Genomic DNA, 14,370 nt, shown 5'->3' with positions numbered 1-14,370 from the left:
CAAAACCAGTCAGACAAGCCCCTACTGGAGAGGAAGGTCCATCCAATCTTGTTTCATGTGCTGTGGGAGGAGACCTCTCAACTCATTTTAACAGTGGCTGGAGAAGGTTAATCTGTCAAGTGGGAATATGGCATTGGTGAGAAATGAAACATACATGCACACAAATGTCACACTTAAGTTCCTTTTCCTGAACATTCATAGGATGGTGGAGTGAAAGTGTATTACATTATAAGCTTTCAAACAAGTCTACTTTGGAAGATATATTATCCTAGGGTTGGCAGAGGTAGGCATGCTTATAGACAATATGCATAACAGTGAGGGTCATGGAAGATGAAATACAGAAGACTGAGCATTTTTTAAGCCTTAAATGTGTGTGAAGTAAATGCTGTTACAATTGACAAACTAGTCTTAATAACTACTGGGATTTTTTAAAAAATGTTACCTTCAACCTGTGGGTGATGGAACTGAACTTCCTGTTTATTTTGCTTTAGCATAGCTATCCTCCTTGAAAAATTCTGCAAACATTACTTCTCTACCTGAGTTTTATGAGATTTGGCAAGGGTCTGGCAGTGATGGATTTCAGCAAAGAAACAACATTACTGTTTAAAAACTATATAATAAAAGGGTATCCATAGAACAAAAGGTAATGATAAGAATTGGAAGTTGGCGTCAAAGAATTTGGCCAGAGGCATAGGTAGGAAAGAGAAAACTACCTTATACAGACTGTCCACCTAGACTCAACAAACATGTTTCCCTTCACTGGTCCACTAATTTAAAATCTCAGCAACATTGTTGGATACAATCTATTAGCGCCATAGATTACATGCATCCTACTCCTAATTGATCTTGAGCTATTTAGGCAATTTAAATAAAACAAAGGACAGAACTAGCACCCATATACAGTGGTACATCCGGTTGTGGATGGGATCCATTCTGGAGCTCCGGTCGGATCCCGAGGTTTTTGCAACTGGAGGTGCCTGTTCTGCGCATGCGCGTGGCGCGGTCGAGCACTTCTGCGCATGCGGCAAAACCCAGAAAAATACTTCCGGGTTTGCCACGTGCATATCCCGAAGGATATGTAACCAGAGGTGTGCCTAAGTAGAGGTACTGCTGTACATAACTTCTGTTACCATAAAATGAATACAGCAAATTAAGTCACTTTAATTAAAGAAAATTACAAAAGGTGTGCAAAACAATTTCCATGATTAAATACACATTTAAAAGCAACATGCAAACTGACATCTGAATATAGGTTTTAGTTAAATGACAAATTCCAATACTTTTCAACTTGAACCAAGACTTCAATTAATTTTGAAGTATGCATGAAATCAAGGGAGCTAATAACTGAAGTTGTGTTTTAAGGGGATGATATTGGTAACTTCAAATTATGTGTCCAAATACCTCATTTCCCAAAATATAGTGTTGTGATTGATGTACTACTTAGTGTTCAGAGAGACAGCGGCTTAGTTTGTTCTGAACACATAATAAGCTTGCTGTATGATAGGGATTTCTTACAGGCTATAAGGTGGGAAAGCTGCAGCCCTCCAGCTGTTTGACTACACCTCTCATCATCCTTGGCCATGCTGGCTAGCACTGATGGCAGTGAAGTCCAGTAACATCTGGAGGGTCACACTTTCCCCCTTCTTGTTGTTCAGTATACTACCCTCTTGGCCATTACAGATTATCTTGTACTTGTAGAACTTCCCCAGCACAACCTAAGTGCAAATACCAATGGATCAAGAACTGAAGTGTCTGGAATGGTTATTTCCAATATCTAAGCTATTTGCTGTCACTTTCCCAACATCTCAACATTGTCCTATGCCACTTCCTGCCCTGCAGAATGGTTATTTAGGCCAACAGTACTTTAATGATGTTTGCTATGGATTTCTTTTGGCACCTCTGACAAATGACAAACAAGTTAATATCTATTTATAACAGCATGAAAACAAGGACCATGAGCATTCTATCTATGTCAGAGCAAGTGCAACTAAGAGCCAACTTGCTATAATATTCCTTTCTGTGTATTAGAAGATAGGAGGAAAAGGACATTTTACAAAGGCAGAAACTGCTGGTATAGATTTCCTGCCACCCCCTTAAGCACGGTACTAGAACTCAAATCTGTATGTACTTTTGACATGTCCCATTCACTGTTTAAACCTTAGTAATCTCCTGCCCCTTCAGTCTTACGGCGTGGCAGGCACTAAGCTTCACAGTTTAATTACAGAGAGAAACCCAATAGGCACAGGCTATGGAAACATTTTTTTTTTAAAAAGGGGAAAAAATTGAAGGAACAACAGCAGCCAAAACTTAACATTTAAAACCAGCTGTTGACAGTTAACGTAGTAGTCCTCTGCCTTGCTCTGTCCATACTGGTTTGGGCTTCTTAAAGTCATCTGTCCCATCTTGAGCAGCACAGTTGACTGAAGGTAGTGAGAGGCCATCTCTTCAGGAAAGGGAGAATAAGCAGGACGGGGTTCCAGATATCCTTTCCCCCTACCTACAAATTTCCATCAGTTCAGTCAAAGTTTGTCATCAGTCATTTCTAGGAACTGAGCATAGACATCCCTGGAGCATTCCCCTTTTTGATTGAATAAAAATTTGTAGTAGCTGCCATCTGCACAGATCGCTGCAAGAGAAAGATACTATTTTCAGTTTGGCAACTGAAGTCAATTGCTTACACATTGTGTTTCACTGCACAGCTTTTGCTTGTGAGAGCAGCAAGAGACGCCACATTACCTGCAGGCTAAGAAATGTTCTCCTATAAGACCTGAGCTATATATGCCAATCAGTTCTAGCACCTGGCTTGCCCCACCCCAGATAGTTGTTGATGAATCATTAAACTGCCCTTCGTGAGATCTCAAGTAACAATCTTGAGTGTTCAACATTCCTTGCAATCTAAACATTTTTACAATCTTAGGCTGCAATCATATGGCATTAATCTGGAGTTAAAACCCATTTATATAAATCACACTCCCATCAAGGACAGAGGTAGATTCCTCTAAGAAGCTTGTTTGTGAGCACAGCTGCTTGAATTCATAGGCTATGTTTGGGATATGCATAGTGAGGGGCCTTGTTTGATTTTTGGTGAAACTTGAGATTCTTACCTAGGACAGAATTCGGCTCTGTTCCAAAGGCACAGATGCAGGGAGAGCCTGAGGGAACCTGAAATTTGGAAAAACTCCATTTGGAACTGAAGTATTTGGGCAGGAAGCTGGCTGATGCTAAGCTGAAAAAGAAAGAAAGCTCTCTTCAGCATCATCTCAACCCAGGCACTGAAGCAAACTGACTCCTAGCTGCACGTATTAAGGTTAACAATTATTTTAATAATAATAATAATAATAATAATAATAATAATAATAATTTATTTATATTCCGCCCTCCCCAGCCAAAGCCAGGCTCAGAGCGGCTAACAACAGTAAAATGATACAACATTCTAAAATCATTTCATTATAAAATTAGTTCAAATCAGATTAATGGCAACCACTGGGCTAGAGTTCTGTGAGGATTGCCAAAGGAGGGGGTCAGGCTGTGCCCTGGCCAAAGGCCTGGTGGAACAGCTCCGTCTTGCAGGCCCTGCGGAAAGATGTCAAGTCCCGCAGTACCCTAGTCTCTTGTGGCAGAGCGTTCCACAAGATTGGAGCCACAGCCGAAAAAACCCTGGCACTGGTTGATACCAGCCTAACCTCTCTATGGCCCGGGACCTCCAAGGTGTTTTTGTCTGAAGACCGTAAATTTCTCTGTGGGACATACCAGGAGAGGCGGTCCCGTAGGTAGGAGGGTCCTAGGCTGTATAGGGCTTTAAAGGTTAAAACCAGCACCTTAAACCTGATCCTGTACTCCACCGGGAGCCAGTGCAGTTGGTATAGCACCAGGTGAATGTGATCCCTCAGCGAGGACCCCGTAAGGAGTCTCGCTGCGGCATTCTGCACCTGCTGAAGTTTCTGGGTCAGTCTCAAGGGTTGTCCCATGTACAGCAAGTTACAATAATCCAGTCTGGAGGTGACCGTCATGTGGATCACAGTGGCTAGGTCAGTGATTATTTAAATTATTTACTTTATTTTAGCTACTGATACATTCTTCCTGTATGAAGTTACCTAATCATTTTTGCCTAGAGATCATCACACTGGCCCCAGCTGCTTACCTCGACTGCTTGTTCCTCTTAGGATCCTCCGCAGCAAAAATGTGCACTGTGGCATGATCACTTGACACACAAATGAGAGAAGCATCTTGGTTGAAGTTAATGCTAAAGGAGAAGTCAGAAACAAGTCTGCTTATATTACCACTGTCATGGAATAAGTTACTGTATATACTGCAACTTTTCAAACACTATAAGCCAACCTCTTTCCCAAGTATCTTAAAAACAAGAGTTTCTAACTGTAGGTTTTGGGGAGGTTATCTAAAGCAATGCCACCTTGCAACAACATACCCAGTGAGGTATTGATGCAGAGTGAAGCAGCATCAGCAACTGAAGTGGTGGAAAGTGAAAGAGCATTCACCCCAGAAGTAAACCACATAAGACGGGAGGAAGAGAAATATATTCACACCTTTAAAAAGCATTAACTCCTCCATAATACATGTAGCTGATGAAAAGGGCGCACAGATATTGGTGAGGCATAATTACTTCTTAATTAGTATCTTAGTTCCTCCATAAACCAACGCAGTTGCAGGATGAATGCTACTTTAATTCTGAGTTTTCATTCTGAGTTTGAAAAAAGGTGCAGACATCAAAGATCCTATGGACACAGAACTAAGGGATCCCTGTTTCCCCAACTTTTAAAAGCTATAGAAAAGTTCACATGTTTGAACTGATGCTTTATTGTCTATCTCATACACTGCTACCTCTCAGACTTAACCCCCACTCCCATTTTTTTCTTTTTTGTTTAATGCTCAACTCTCAATTGGATTAAATACCTCTTGAACTGTACTGCTGCTGATTTCTCTACCTTTGTGATGTCACATTTCCCCCCAAAGAATTTTCAGATACCAAGGCTAATGTTTATATTTGTCTGATGTGCTATACATAACACTGAACTGGCTAATGTGAAAAGCCAGCTGACAGTATCAGCTGTATGATTAGTAGGTCACGGAAGAAAATTATTCACACACAGGAAGTTCATGTCTCTTAACTGAAAAAGGGGGGGGGATAGTTTTAAAGCATGAAACCCCCATTTGTACAACAGCCACTCCCTCATCTTGCTGATGATCAAGGCAAAGCATGATTTCTCCAATCCTCCCAACACATTAACAAAACAATAAACCTTACCAGTAGATATTGGCAGCCTGAGACCCTCTGCGCAGTTCCTGGATTAAATGCCCAGATGATGTATCAAATATTCTTATTAGGGTCCCCTTGAAAAGCAACAGCACACATTAAAGATGTGAGGGGAGCCTTTCAAAAACAACACAAGTTCTTCCCAGAACACAACATTAGGATACAGCTGTTCACTTCCCAGATGATGGCTCTGTCTTTTTTCCACCACCCTACACTATTGTAGCTGCACATCTTTGCCCTTCCCATATGGAATTATTTTTGTTATCCGGTGCTATCCTTCCCACATATTTGGAAATCCTCTCAGGTTTATCTGCATGAATATATCCAAGATCAATGCCACTAAAGTCAGTATTTTGACAGGAAAATTGAGAAAGTCTACATGAACTGGATTTATACCGTATACAGTAGTCTGAACCTAGTATATAACACACTTGTTACATATTTTGGAAGATTCTGGCATGCAATAGTGAGGCAGCAGGATGAAAGGTTTGAGTGAGGAACGAATAGCCAGGGAACCTATTTGAAGCAATGCAGGTTACAGGCTGCCAAAGAATGCAGAGTTTATCTCTTGACCAATATTTGCAATAACAGCATGCGTATTTTCAAATGTAATCACTACAACCACAAAGGTTACCAACTTTCTGTATAAACTTTAAAGCCAAGACTTTCATAAATTCAACTTCTGTGTTAGATGATACAGTGTTCCCAGTAGGCTTAACAGTAAATTAAAGACTATACAATGCACCTATTAAAATGCCACGCAGACTCTCAAGATGACACAATTCAGGGTTCATTCTAAACCATTAAGGACTCTTGTGCTGTTTTCTAGCCAACTGTGGAGTAAAATCATTGACTTACTTTTTCTGATGCTGTAGCAATTCTTGTTCCCTGTAGGTTAAGAGCTATGCAACTCAAGACCCCTTCATGAGCTGGTATATCTACAGGAGGTTTCTCTGTATTTGCCAGGTCCACTATCTGCACATGTCCAGTATGTGTTCCAGGGAATGCAAGTAGGGAATTATTACTGTTTGGGCACAGGACACAAAGACCTGAAATACAATTTAAAGTATTGAGGAATAGGCATTTTTACCACCATCTCTGTCCTCCCCACCTTCCATCTGAAAATAAGTTTTGAGAGTACTTGGAGCACTCAAAAAAGCAAGCTAGGAAGCTTCATGTTACCACATAGCCATGAGTGTCAATGTCTGTATAAGCAAAAGGCAGGATTTACCAAATGAGTCCCATCAGCACAAACCCTGCAATAGGGCTTCCGTTTGCGCAATAGGGCTTTCCCCCCTTCTCCTGCTTCCATGGCTCTCAAAATTGGCTCAAGGTGATTGGGAGAACCCTCAGAAGAGCACACGGGGGAGGAGATGGGAAACTGTTTTGTCGGACAAACTGCAATGTTCGCAGTGATGGAATGTTAATCATAGCATACTGTTGACTCCCACCCAAAATTGACAATTAGCCCTGAAATGCCATATTCCAACAATGCATTTCCCAACAATGTTTTTTCTTTTTTCCAAATCCAATGTGAAAACTATGGGAAAATGGAGGACAAATGGTTTTCCACTGCACTTAATGGGGATGACAAGGATGCTATGGCTCAGCATCACAGCACTTGCAAAGCATGAGAAAGGTCCAAGTAGTTTTTTTATACAGTTAAGTCCTAGGGTGTGCAAAATAGACAGCATCAGTTATCATAAGGAGTACAATAGCAAACGGAAGAAGAACAGCACAGGATCTTTCTTTGTTCCTCTTACACTTTATGTAGTGAATAACACTTACCTTTAGGATTGTAGCAGGTTTCGAAGACGTGCAACTGGTGAGGGTTGTGCGTGAATGTGAAAACCTTAATCATAGAGTCCAGAACTACCACGATTCTGAAAGAGAAGGCAATGGCAGGCCAATTAGCATCATGTCCAGCTACACTGGTCCAACTCCAAACTGGGGGAAAAACATAAGGAGCTCTCCATACAACAGAGTGTGACCAGACTCACCTATCTCTTCGCAGCTTAACTGCTTTGACTTCTGTGGAAAATTCTATTTCGATAACGGTCTTCTTTTTCAGATCATCCCAGATCATCACTGCAGAAATGGAAATGGCCTTATTAGTCTTAAAATAACACCTTGCAATCTTATAAAGTGCTTCCAGAGATGCCACTTTGGGAGTCTAGCTACATGAGGAACTACTGCATCCCAGACTACCCAGTTTCCACTGGTTCACTTGGCAAAAACAAAAACAAAAACCATACCCCAAGTTCAGATCTTCAAAATTAGACATTGCACAGTTAGCATTAAGTTACAATTGGTTTGGAGCAGGAGAAAATAGAAGCATCAGCTACATCCAAACAAGTCTTATATGATGGCATTCTGAAGCTTAGTCTACCCTCTTCTTCACCCTGCCCACCTGCTACTGCCAATAGCTTTTTATTCCTATTTATGTGGGAGTGCAGTATCATGGCTGCTTATCAAAATCTGTTTATCCTTTGACCATCTGGAAAAACACAAATTATCCTGAATACAGGGAAACAATAGGTCACAGATTGCTCTAGCTAGCACCTGGCATTAAAAGGAATGATACCTCATTGCACAACTCGAGAAGGGTGACAGCTTAGTCCACATTTATTCAAATTTTAAACTACCCAGGAAGTTTTCGATAAAATCTGCTTGAACACCAGTTACATTAAAGCTGCTTGGAAATGTTTAGTGCTGAACTCAGCCCTAAGCTATTGCTTACTTACTGCTCAATACTTTACCTTTATTAGGCGGGTATTTGGGTTTTTTTCCTCCACCAACCAAAGCTAAATAATTGCAGCGAAACAACATTTCAACATGGCCAACGCCTCCTTCTAGAAATTCTGGAGAGGGAAAAGGGACATTTTTAGTTAAACACTCAAGGCAAATCAAAGTTTATTAATACTGTAACTTCTTTGTGTATCAAGAGGATTCTCTCCAAAGACTCCAAGTTAAAATGCAGGTGATGTCAGTCCTCTTTTACTTTTTACTCCTGGAGTGCCTCGTTTCAAGACAATGCTTCATCATCAGAAAAGCCTGCTCAGAGCCTTCTTCTGACCACACATTATGGACACAGCAACATTATACTGGATCAAAGTTTTTAAAAATTGTACTCAAATTCTGGCAAGTGAAATCTCGGTTCTATGCACAGTTACTTGAGGGTATGGGATTGCACAGCACATGGTTTAAGATGGAAAAAATGGCACAGCAGAACAACTATGTATATTGAGGAAGAATCTCACCTTGTTTCTCCTTCTCTTTGAGCGGATCTGCATTAAACACTCTAAATCCATTTTCCATCCCACATGCAAAGCACCCTAAAAAAGAAGAGGTATATATGCTCTGTATCAGCAGGCAAAAGACAGCTCAGTAGTAGCACATGCTCTGTGTACAGAAGTCCCAGGCATCTCCCATTAAGAGGGTCAGGTAAGACTCTTCCCTGTCAGAGATGCTCTTAGTCACAACAGGCAACCCAGGAATCTAACTGCAAGTACAGATCCAATGCATTACAGTGGTTCAGTTGTGTCCATGGCAGTAGACTGGATTTGTGAACATTTTAGAAAAGCAATTGGCACTAAAAGCTATAAAGATGCCTGGAACCTGATGTATTTTCTTGGCTATTTAGGATCAAACCTACACAGCTGTTTATAGGGATTAGGGAGTCCTCATTCTGCCATGTGTAATTTGTTTTTGAACAGGCTGGCCCACAACAGGCTTAAATTGAGAGCTCTGTCAACCACACATTTCCTGTTTCTTGTAGTTGATGGCAGTTATTGAGAAAAATGTATCTTTCCTTTCCCCGCCCCCTTCTGTTCCTCTACCTCAGCATTTATAGTAACTGCATATTATTTTTCCCATTTATTTGTTTACCAAGAAGCACAATCAAGTACATCAATCTAAATATTTTTCCTTTCAGCCAGTTCAAAACTTTATTCACTATAATGGTTTAGAATGAACCTTGAATTTATGAGCCATCACATAAAACGCCCTTTCTTGCGTTGACACCTTTCAGACCTCTTGTGGGGGAGGCACCCAAAGAAGGGCCTTGGGTGATGATCACAGGAGTCAAATGATTTCATGCGGGGAGAGGTGGTTCCTGAGGTATTGCAGTCCTGAGCTGTTTAAGGCTTTATAAGTCAAAACCAGAACATCTGAATTGGTTGCCAAGATAAAAGCTGGAATTCCAGCAACTCTACTAGCCTATAAACAAGCACCCTAGGAAACTTTCTGATGCAAATAGGAAGTTTCTGATGCAAATAGAATGAACATTTTACTAGTTTACACATTCTATGAAACTCCACTGAAGTGACTACTCAGATTACTGCAATAAAATATTCTCAAGGTAAAGAACAGCAAAGCATAAGCTTTTCTGGGGTGAGGTTTACTTCAAGGAAGTTGATCCCTAACTTGTGTTGTTACTCTAGTGAGTCATAGCCTATTTTCTTGGCAGAAAAAAAAAGAACACTAGCTAGGATGACTATTTTGCTAACTCATTCACTAAGGGCCACATCAATTTGGGATGCCTCACACACTGTATTTTTAGGGGAACACATGAAATGTTAAATGTGCACCTAAACAAGTGTGATTTTCTTAGAAAAACAATTATGAAATAAACAGGAGCACAATAAATGTAGGACACTCCTCAATTTGCAAACACATGACTGGTGTAGTCACTCAATTTGAACTAGCTTCCCTAACAAATTAAAATGACAAACTATTTGTCATTGCTACTAATTAGGGATAATTGTAAGAACATAAGAACTGCCTGCTGGATCAAACCAATGCTCCATCAAGTCCATCGTCCTGTATTTCAGCGGCCACCCAGATGCCTGTGGAAAACTCAAAAGCAGGACCCGAGCTCAGAAGCACTCTTCCCTCTAGTGCTTTCCAGTAACTGGTATTCAGAAACATTACTGCCTCCAACTGGGAAAAGAGTTATCATGGCTAGTAGCCATCGATAGCCTTATCCTCCATGAATTTGTCCAATCCTCTTTTAAAGCCATCCAAAAGTTGGTGGACATCACTGCCTCCTCTTGAAGTGAGTGCCACATATTAACGATGTACTGCGTGAAGAAGTACTTTCATCAATTCTGAATCTTCCAACATTCAGGTTCATTAGAGGCCCACCACTTCTAGTGTGATGAGTGGGGGGGTGGGGGCTTTTCTGTCCATTCTCTCCATGCCATGCATAATTTTATAGACTTCTATGTCACCTCTGATTCACCTTTTCTCTAAACCAAGAAGCCCCAAACACTGCAACCTTCCCTTGAAGATCCATTCCCCTTATCATTGTGGTTGCACTTTTCTGAACCTTTCCCAACTTTACAATATCCTTTTTTTAGGTGAGCTGACCAGAACTGTACTACACAATATTCCAAATGTGGTTGCACCACAGATTTGTATATCATTGTGACATTGGCAGTTTTATTTTCAGTTCCTTTTCTAATGCCCCCCTAGCATGGAATTTGGCTTTTTTTTCACAATTGCTGCACACTGCGCTGACATCCACTATTACCCCAAAGTCTCATTCCTGGTCAGTCACCACTAGTTTTTAAAGCCCATGAACCAATATGTAAAATTATTATTCCTAGTGCTAACAATTCATTTACAATAAGTTGCATTTGCCATTTACCAACCATTCATTCAGTTTGGAAAGGTCCTTTTGGAGCTCTTCACAATCTCTTTTCATTTTAAAGACCCTGAACAATTCAGTATCATCAATAAATGTGGGCACTTCACTGCTCACCCCTTCCTAACTCTTGATCATTTGTGAACAAGTTATAAAGCACAAATACCAATACCAATTCTTGGAAGACTCCATTTTGTGTTCCTTTTGGTTCTCTTCATTTGGACAAGACTTCCTTTTGTTAAAGGAAGCCTTCTTGCCTCTAACGGCTTGTCTCTGCACATTACCAAACTGGCATTCTCTTGGCCCTCATGATACTTTTTGCCATCTATGGTGTACACGCCAGCTGAGTTTCTAATACTGCATTTTTAAACAAGTCCCCAGCAATTTGGAGTGATCCACCCCACTTGACTTTGCCTTTCAACTTCCTTTATACCAAGTTCCTCCCTTTGGGGAAGTTTCCTGTTTTGAAATCAAAGCACATTTAATTTAATAGTGCTATGGTCACTGCTCCCAACTGGCATGATAACAATTACATCTTGCATCTGGGCACTACTCAAGATTAACCTCAGGGTTGCTGACTTTCTAGTTGGTTCCATGACCAGAGGCACAGTCATTTAGGGTATCTAGAAATTTTGCTTCTTTACTGTGACTGGGACACATAAGAAATACCGTAGGTCATAATGTTGCTGCTATGTGTCCTTTGATTAAAAGCAATAAAACTGTTCAGGACATTCAATTCGGCATGCAAATTTATATGCCCAAGAAAGCAGCTACCTCTGAAAGAGCTGCAGTTTGATGAGAATTCAAGCAAGGCAATCTGAGGAATAGAATGATTCAGTGCACAACTGGGCCAAAACACACATCTTAGCCCTAAGTCCAGCTTTGGCATCTGCTTGTGGGAACTGTTGAATTATGCATCAGTTGCAGTGGAAATGGCATTGAGTAGGAGGGCAAGCCTGACACTCATGCCCAACAAGGAGCTCAATATATGCAGGTTTTTAAAGAGAAAGACTAAAGGAGAACAGGATGAGGCAATCTACAAGGGGTAAAGCATCTGAGCTGGGCCAAGCACTGTTGTATTAGGACAAAACAAGGCTCCTCGTGGAAGCCTGAGAAGGCAAGGAGGAGAATGGAAGCAACTGCCTCCCCTGTCTTGGTGTCTCAGGGCAGAGGCCGACCCTCCCCGCGCATTTTGCAAAACACCAGACTCCGACTGCACCCCATAAACACCCAAGCGCGCTAACCAGAGGCCGGAAAACGGAAAGGGGAGAGACGAGGCCAAAGGGGGAAGTATCGGCACCCATCAATGTTAACAGAGAGTGCCAAGCAACGCAAACTTAAGGGACAAAGGCAAGCTGCTGGGGGGAAAGAGGAGATGTGTCTGAGCCCGGAGAGGGCAGCCCCCTCTCTTCGCCCCAAGAAGGGAAGGTAAAGCCCTCCTCCCCGCCCGCACTTTTTTGTGCCCAGGCATCCGTCTAGGCTGGCCGCGGGTTCGAGACCTGCGCCTCCCTCCTCTCGGAAGGCCTGGAGTTATTTGGGTGGGGGCGAGAAACTCAACTTTCGCCTCTCCCAACCTCGCCCCATTATAGACGCTGAACACGGGGGAGGAAAGGAAACCCGCCAAGCCCGAACGCCTCCCCCGCGGGCGGACAGGCGGACCCCTGGCTCCCCCCCCCCCACTCTCCGGCGCCCCGCGAGGGTCTTTACCGTGGTCCTGGTTGAAACCGGCGAACAGCAACCCATTCCCGTGCGGGTTGGCTGGGAGCAGATTCATGGCGCCGGACTCCGGGGAAGGCCGCAGCCGCGGACGGGGGGGGGGTCCTTCACACCATCGGGGGAGGGTCACTGGCCTGAGGGGGCGGCAGCGCCACGATTCCTTCCGGACTAGACAGGCGCCGCGCCGAACACCGAGCGCGTCCAATGAGCCCTCCCAGGCTGACCAAAGGAGAGCCGAATTGTCGAACGCCGGCCACCGCCGCCGCCGCCGCCTTCCTCGGCTTGGCTCTTTCCATTCCCCAGCCTGCTACGTCCGTCCCCCTCTTTGCGAGCGCAGAGCGCGTCGCTCAAGGCAGGCCGCCCGGCGGAGTGCCAAGCAAGCGATCAGCAGCCCGACTCTCACCTGGCTGGCGCCACCGGGAAAGGTGGGCGAGGGGGAAAGCCCTCCTCGTGGCGCCTCTCACGGTCTCCATCGCGTGTCACCTTCGCTGCCCTTGCAAGAGAGGTAAGGGATCCTAAATGGGGTTACGAGGAGGCAAAAGACCCGTTGGACGTGGGGCAACGCAGCCCCCAGTAAAGTCACCACCATTCCAGGGGTTGCAGACGTGCTTCTTACTCCAGAGTTAGTCTCCTTCGGGAATGAGGCACGACCAGTGCCGGATTTACGTATAAGCTAAACAAACTATAGTTTAGGGCCCCACTCTCTGGAGGGGGGGAATTAAAGGGGAGGGGAACTGGATGTACATTTCCAAAATATAAGATAAAAAAAACAAAATAACACCTACATACAGCAACAGTGCTTTTTGTGTCCGTTCTTAAGCTGAAGCTGTTCTTAACCTGAGGTACCACTTTAGCTAATGGGGCCTCCCACTGCTGCCGCACAATTAACAGTTCTCATCCTGATGTAAAGTTCTTAACCCGAGGTACTACTTTAGCAGGTGTTTGTAACCCAAGGTGCCACTGTATTTGTTGTGACCAAATGACTTTAGATACCTATTAGGTCCATAAATTACTATATAGCATATATTCAACACAAAAAACAGCCCAGTTGCACCTTAAAGGTAAAGGACCCCTGACAGTTAAGTCTGAAGAAGTGTGCATGCACACGAAAGCTTATACCCTGAACTAACTTACCGGTAATTGGTCTCTACGGTGCTACTGGACATTTTTTAAATTTTTTATATCTATTTCGTCAGTGTCAGACCAACACAGCTACCTACCTGAAACAAAAAACAGCAACAATTTGTTGCTGACAAAGGACAGATGGACATATAAAGGGCCCCATTACCATTTGATGAGGGCTTAGGCTTAGGCCCTCATCAAACCTAAATCCAGCCCTGGCCCACATGTTTGCAAATGCGGCTTACCTTTTCACCCCTTTGTGTCGCCTAAATGGCTTGTCCCCAGGCAGTCACCTCACAAGGAAATTACCTGTTAATTAACTTTTACACTTGTTGATTCTCCAGGGTTAGTCATGGCTGGTACCCACTTAGCACACAGGGTCTGCCTTCATTAAGCTTCTCACATGTTTTTTTTTTTTGGAATTTTTTTATTTTCAATGTAGTACCATAACAAAAATTACAAACATTGAATCCAAAATAATACTATACAAACAAAAAAAACCGGAACATACAAAAAAAAACCAGAAAAGAAAAGGGGAAAAAAACCAAGGAAACAAAACAAAACTAAACAAAAATGAAAAAGCACACATCTACAGAAAAAAACCATATCATTA

At 42.7% G+C, this 14,370-nt stretch overlaps 1 protein-coding gene across 1 annotated transcript; it reads right to left on the bottom strand.

Moving 5' to 3' along the window:
* Positions 1–1,141: 1,141 nt before the first annotated feature.
* On the bottom strand, positions 1,142–12,916 carry WDR45B (WD repeat domain 45B). Its single transcript, XM_081848776.1, has 10 exons — positions 12,627–12,916; positions 8,533–8,607; positions 8,032–8,133; positions 7,273–7,360; positions 7,061–7,155; positions 6,131–6,321; positions 5,264–5,349; positions 4,142–4,243; positions 3,105–3,226; positions 1,142–2,626 (listed from the first exon to the last, which is right to left on the bottom strand). Exons 1-10 carry the CDS (start codon positions 12,691–12,693, stop codon positions 2,520–2,522), a joined length of 1,035 nt encoding a protein of 344 aa, XP_081704902.1. The 5' UTR covers positions 12,694–12,916; the 3' UTR covers positions 1,142–2,519.
* Positions 12,917–14,370: the final 1,454 nt, after the last annotated feature.

Source organism: Podarcis erhardii (assembly GCF_964252035.2).
Source record: "Podarcis erhardii genome assembly, chromosome: 2".
NCBI lineage: Eukaryota > Metazoa > Chordata > Lepidosauria > Squamata > Lacertidae > Podarcis > Podarcis erhardii.
This window is presented reverse-complemented; position numbering and strand designations above follow the sequence as displayed.

Bases quoted from the DNA above. Each gene is read 5' to 3' on its own strand.
- WDR45B (XM_081848776.1), bottom strand. From the start codon at position 12,693: ATGAATCTGCTCCCAGCCAACCCGCACGGGAATGGGTTGCTGTTCGCC. The intron at 6,322-7,060 runs GTAAGTGTTATT...ATTGTATTTCAG, and splicing joins AACCTGCTACAATCCTAAAG to GTCTTTGTGTCCTGTGCCCA. The intron at 5,350-6,130 runs GTAAGTCAATGA...TTGCTTTTCAAG, and splicing joins TTGCTACAGCATCAGAAAAA to GGGACCCTAATAAGAATATT.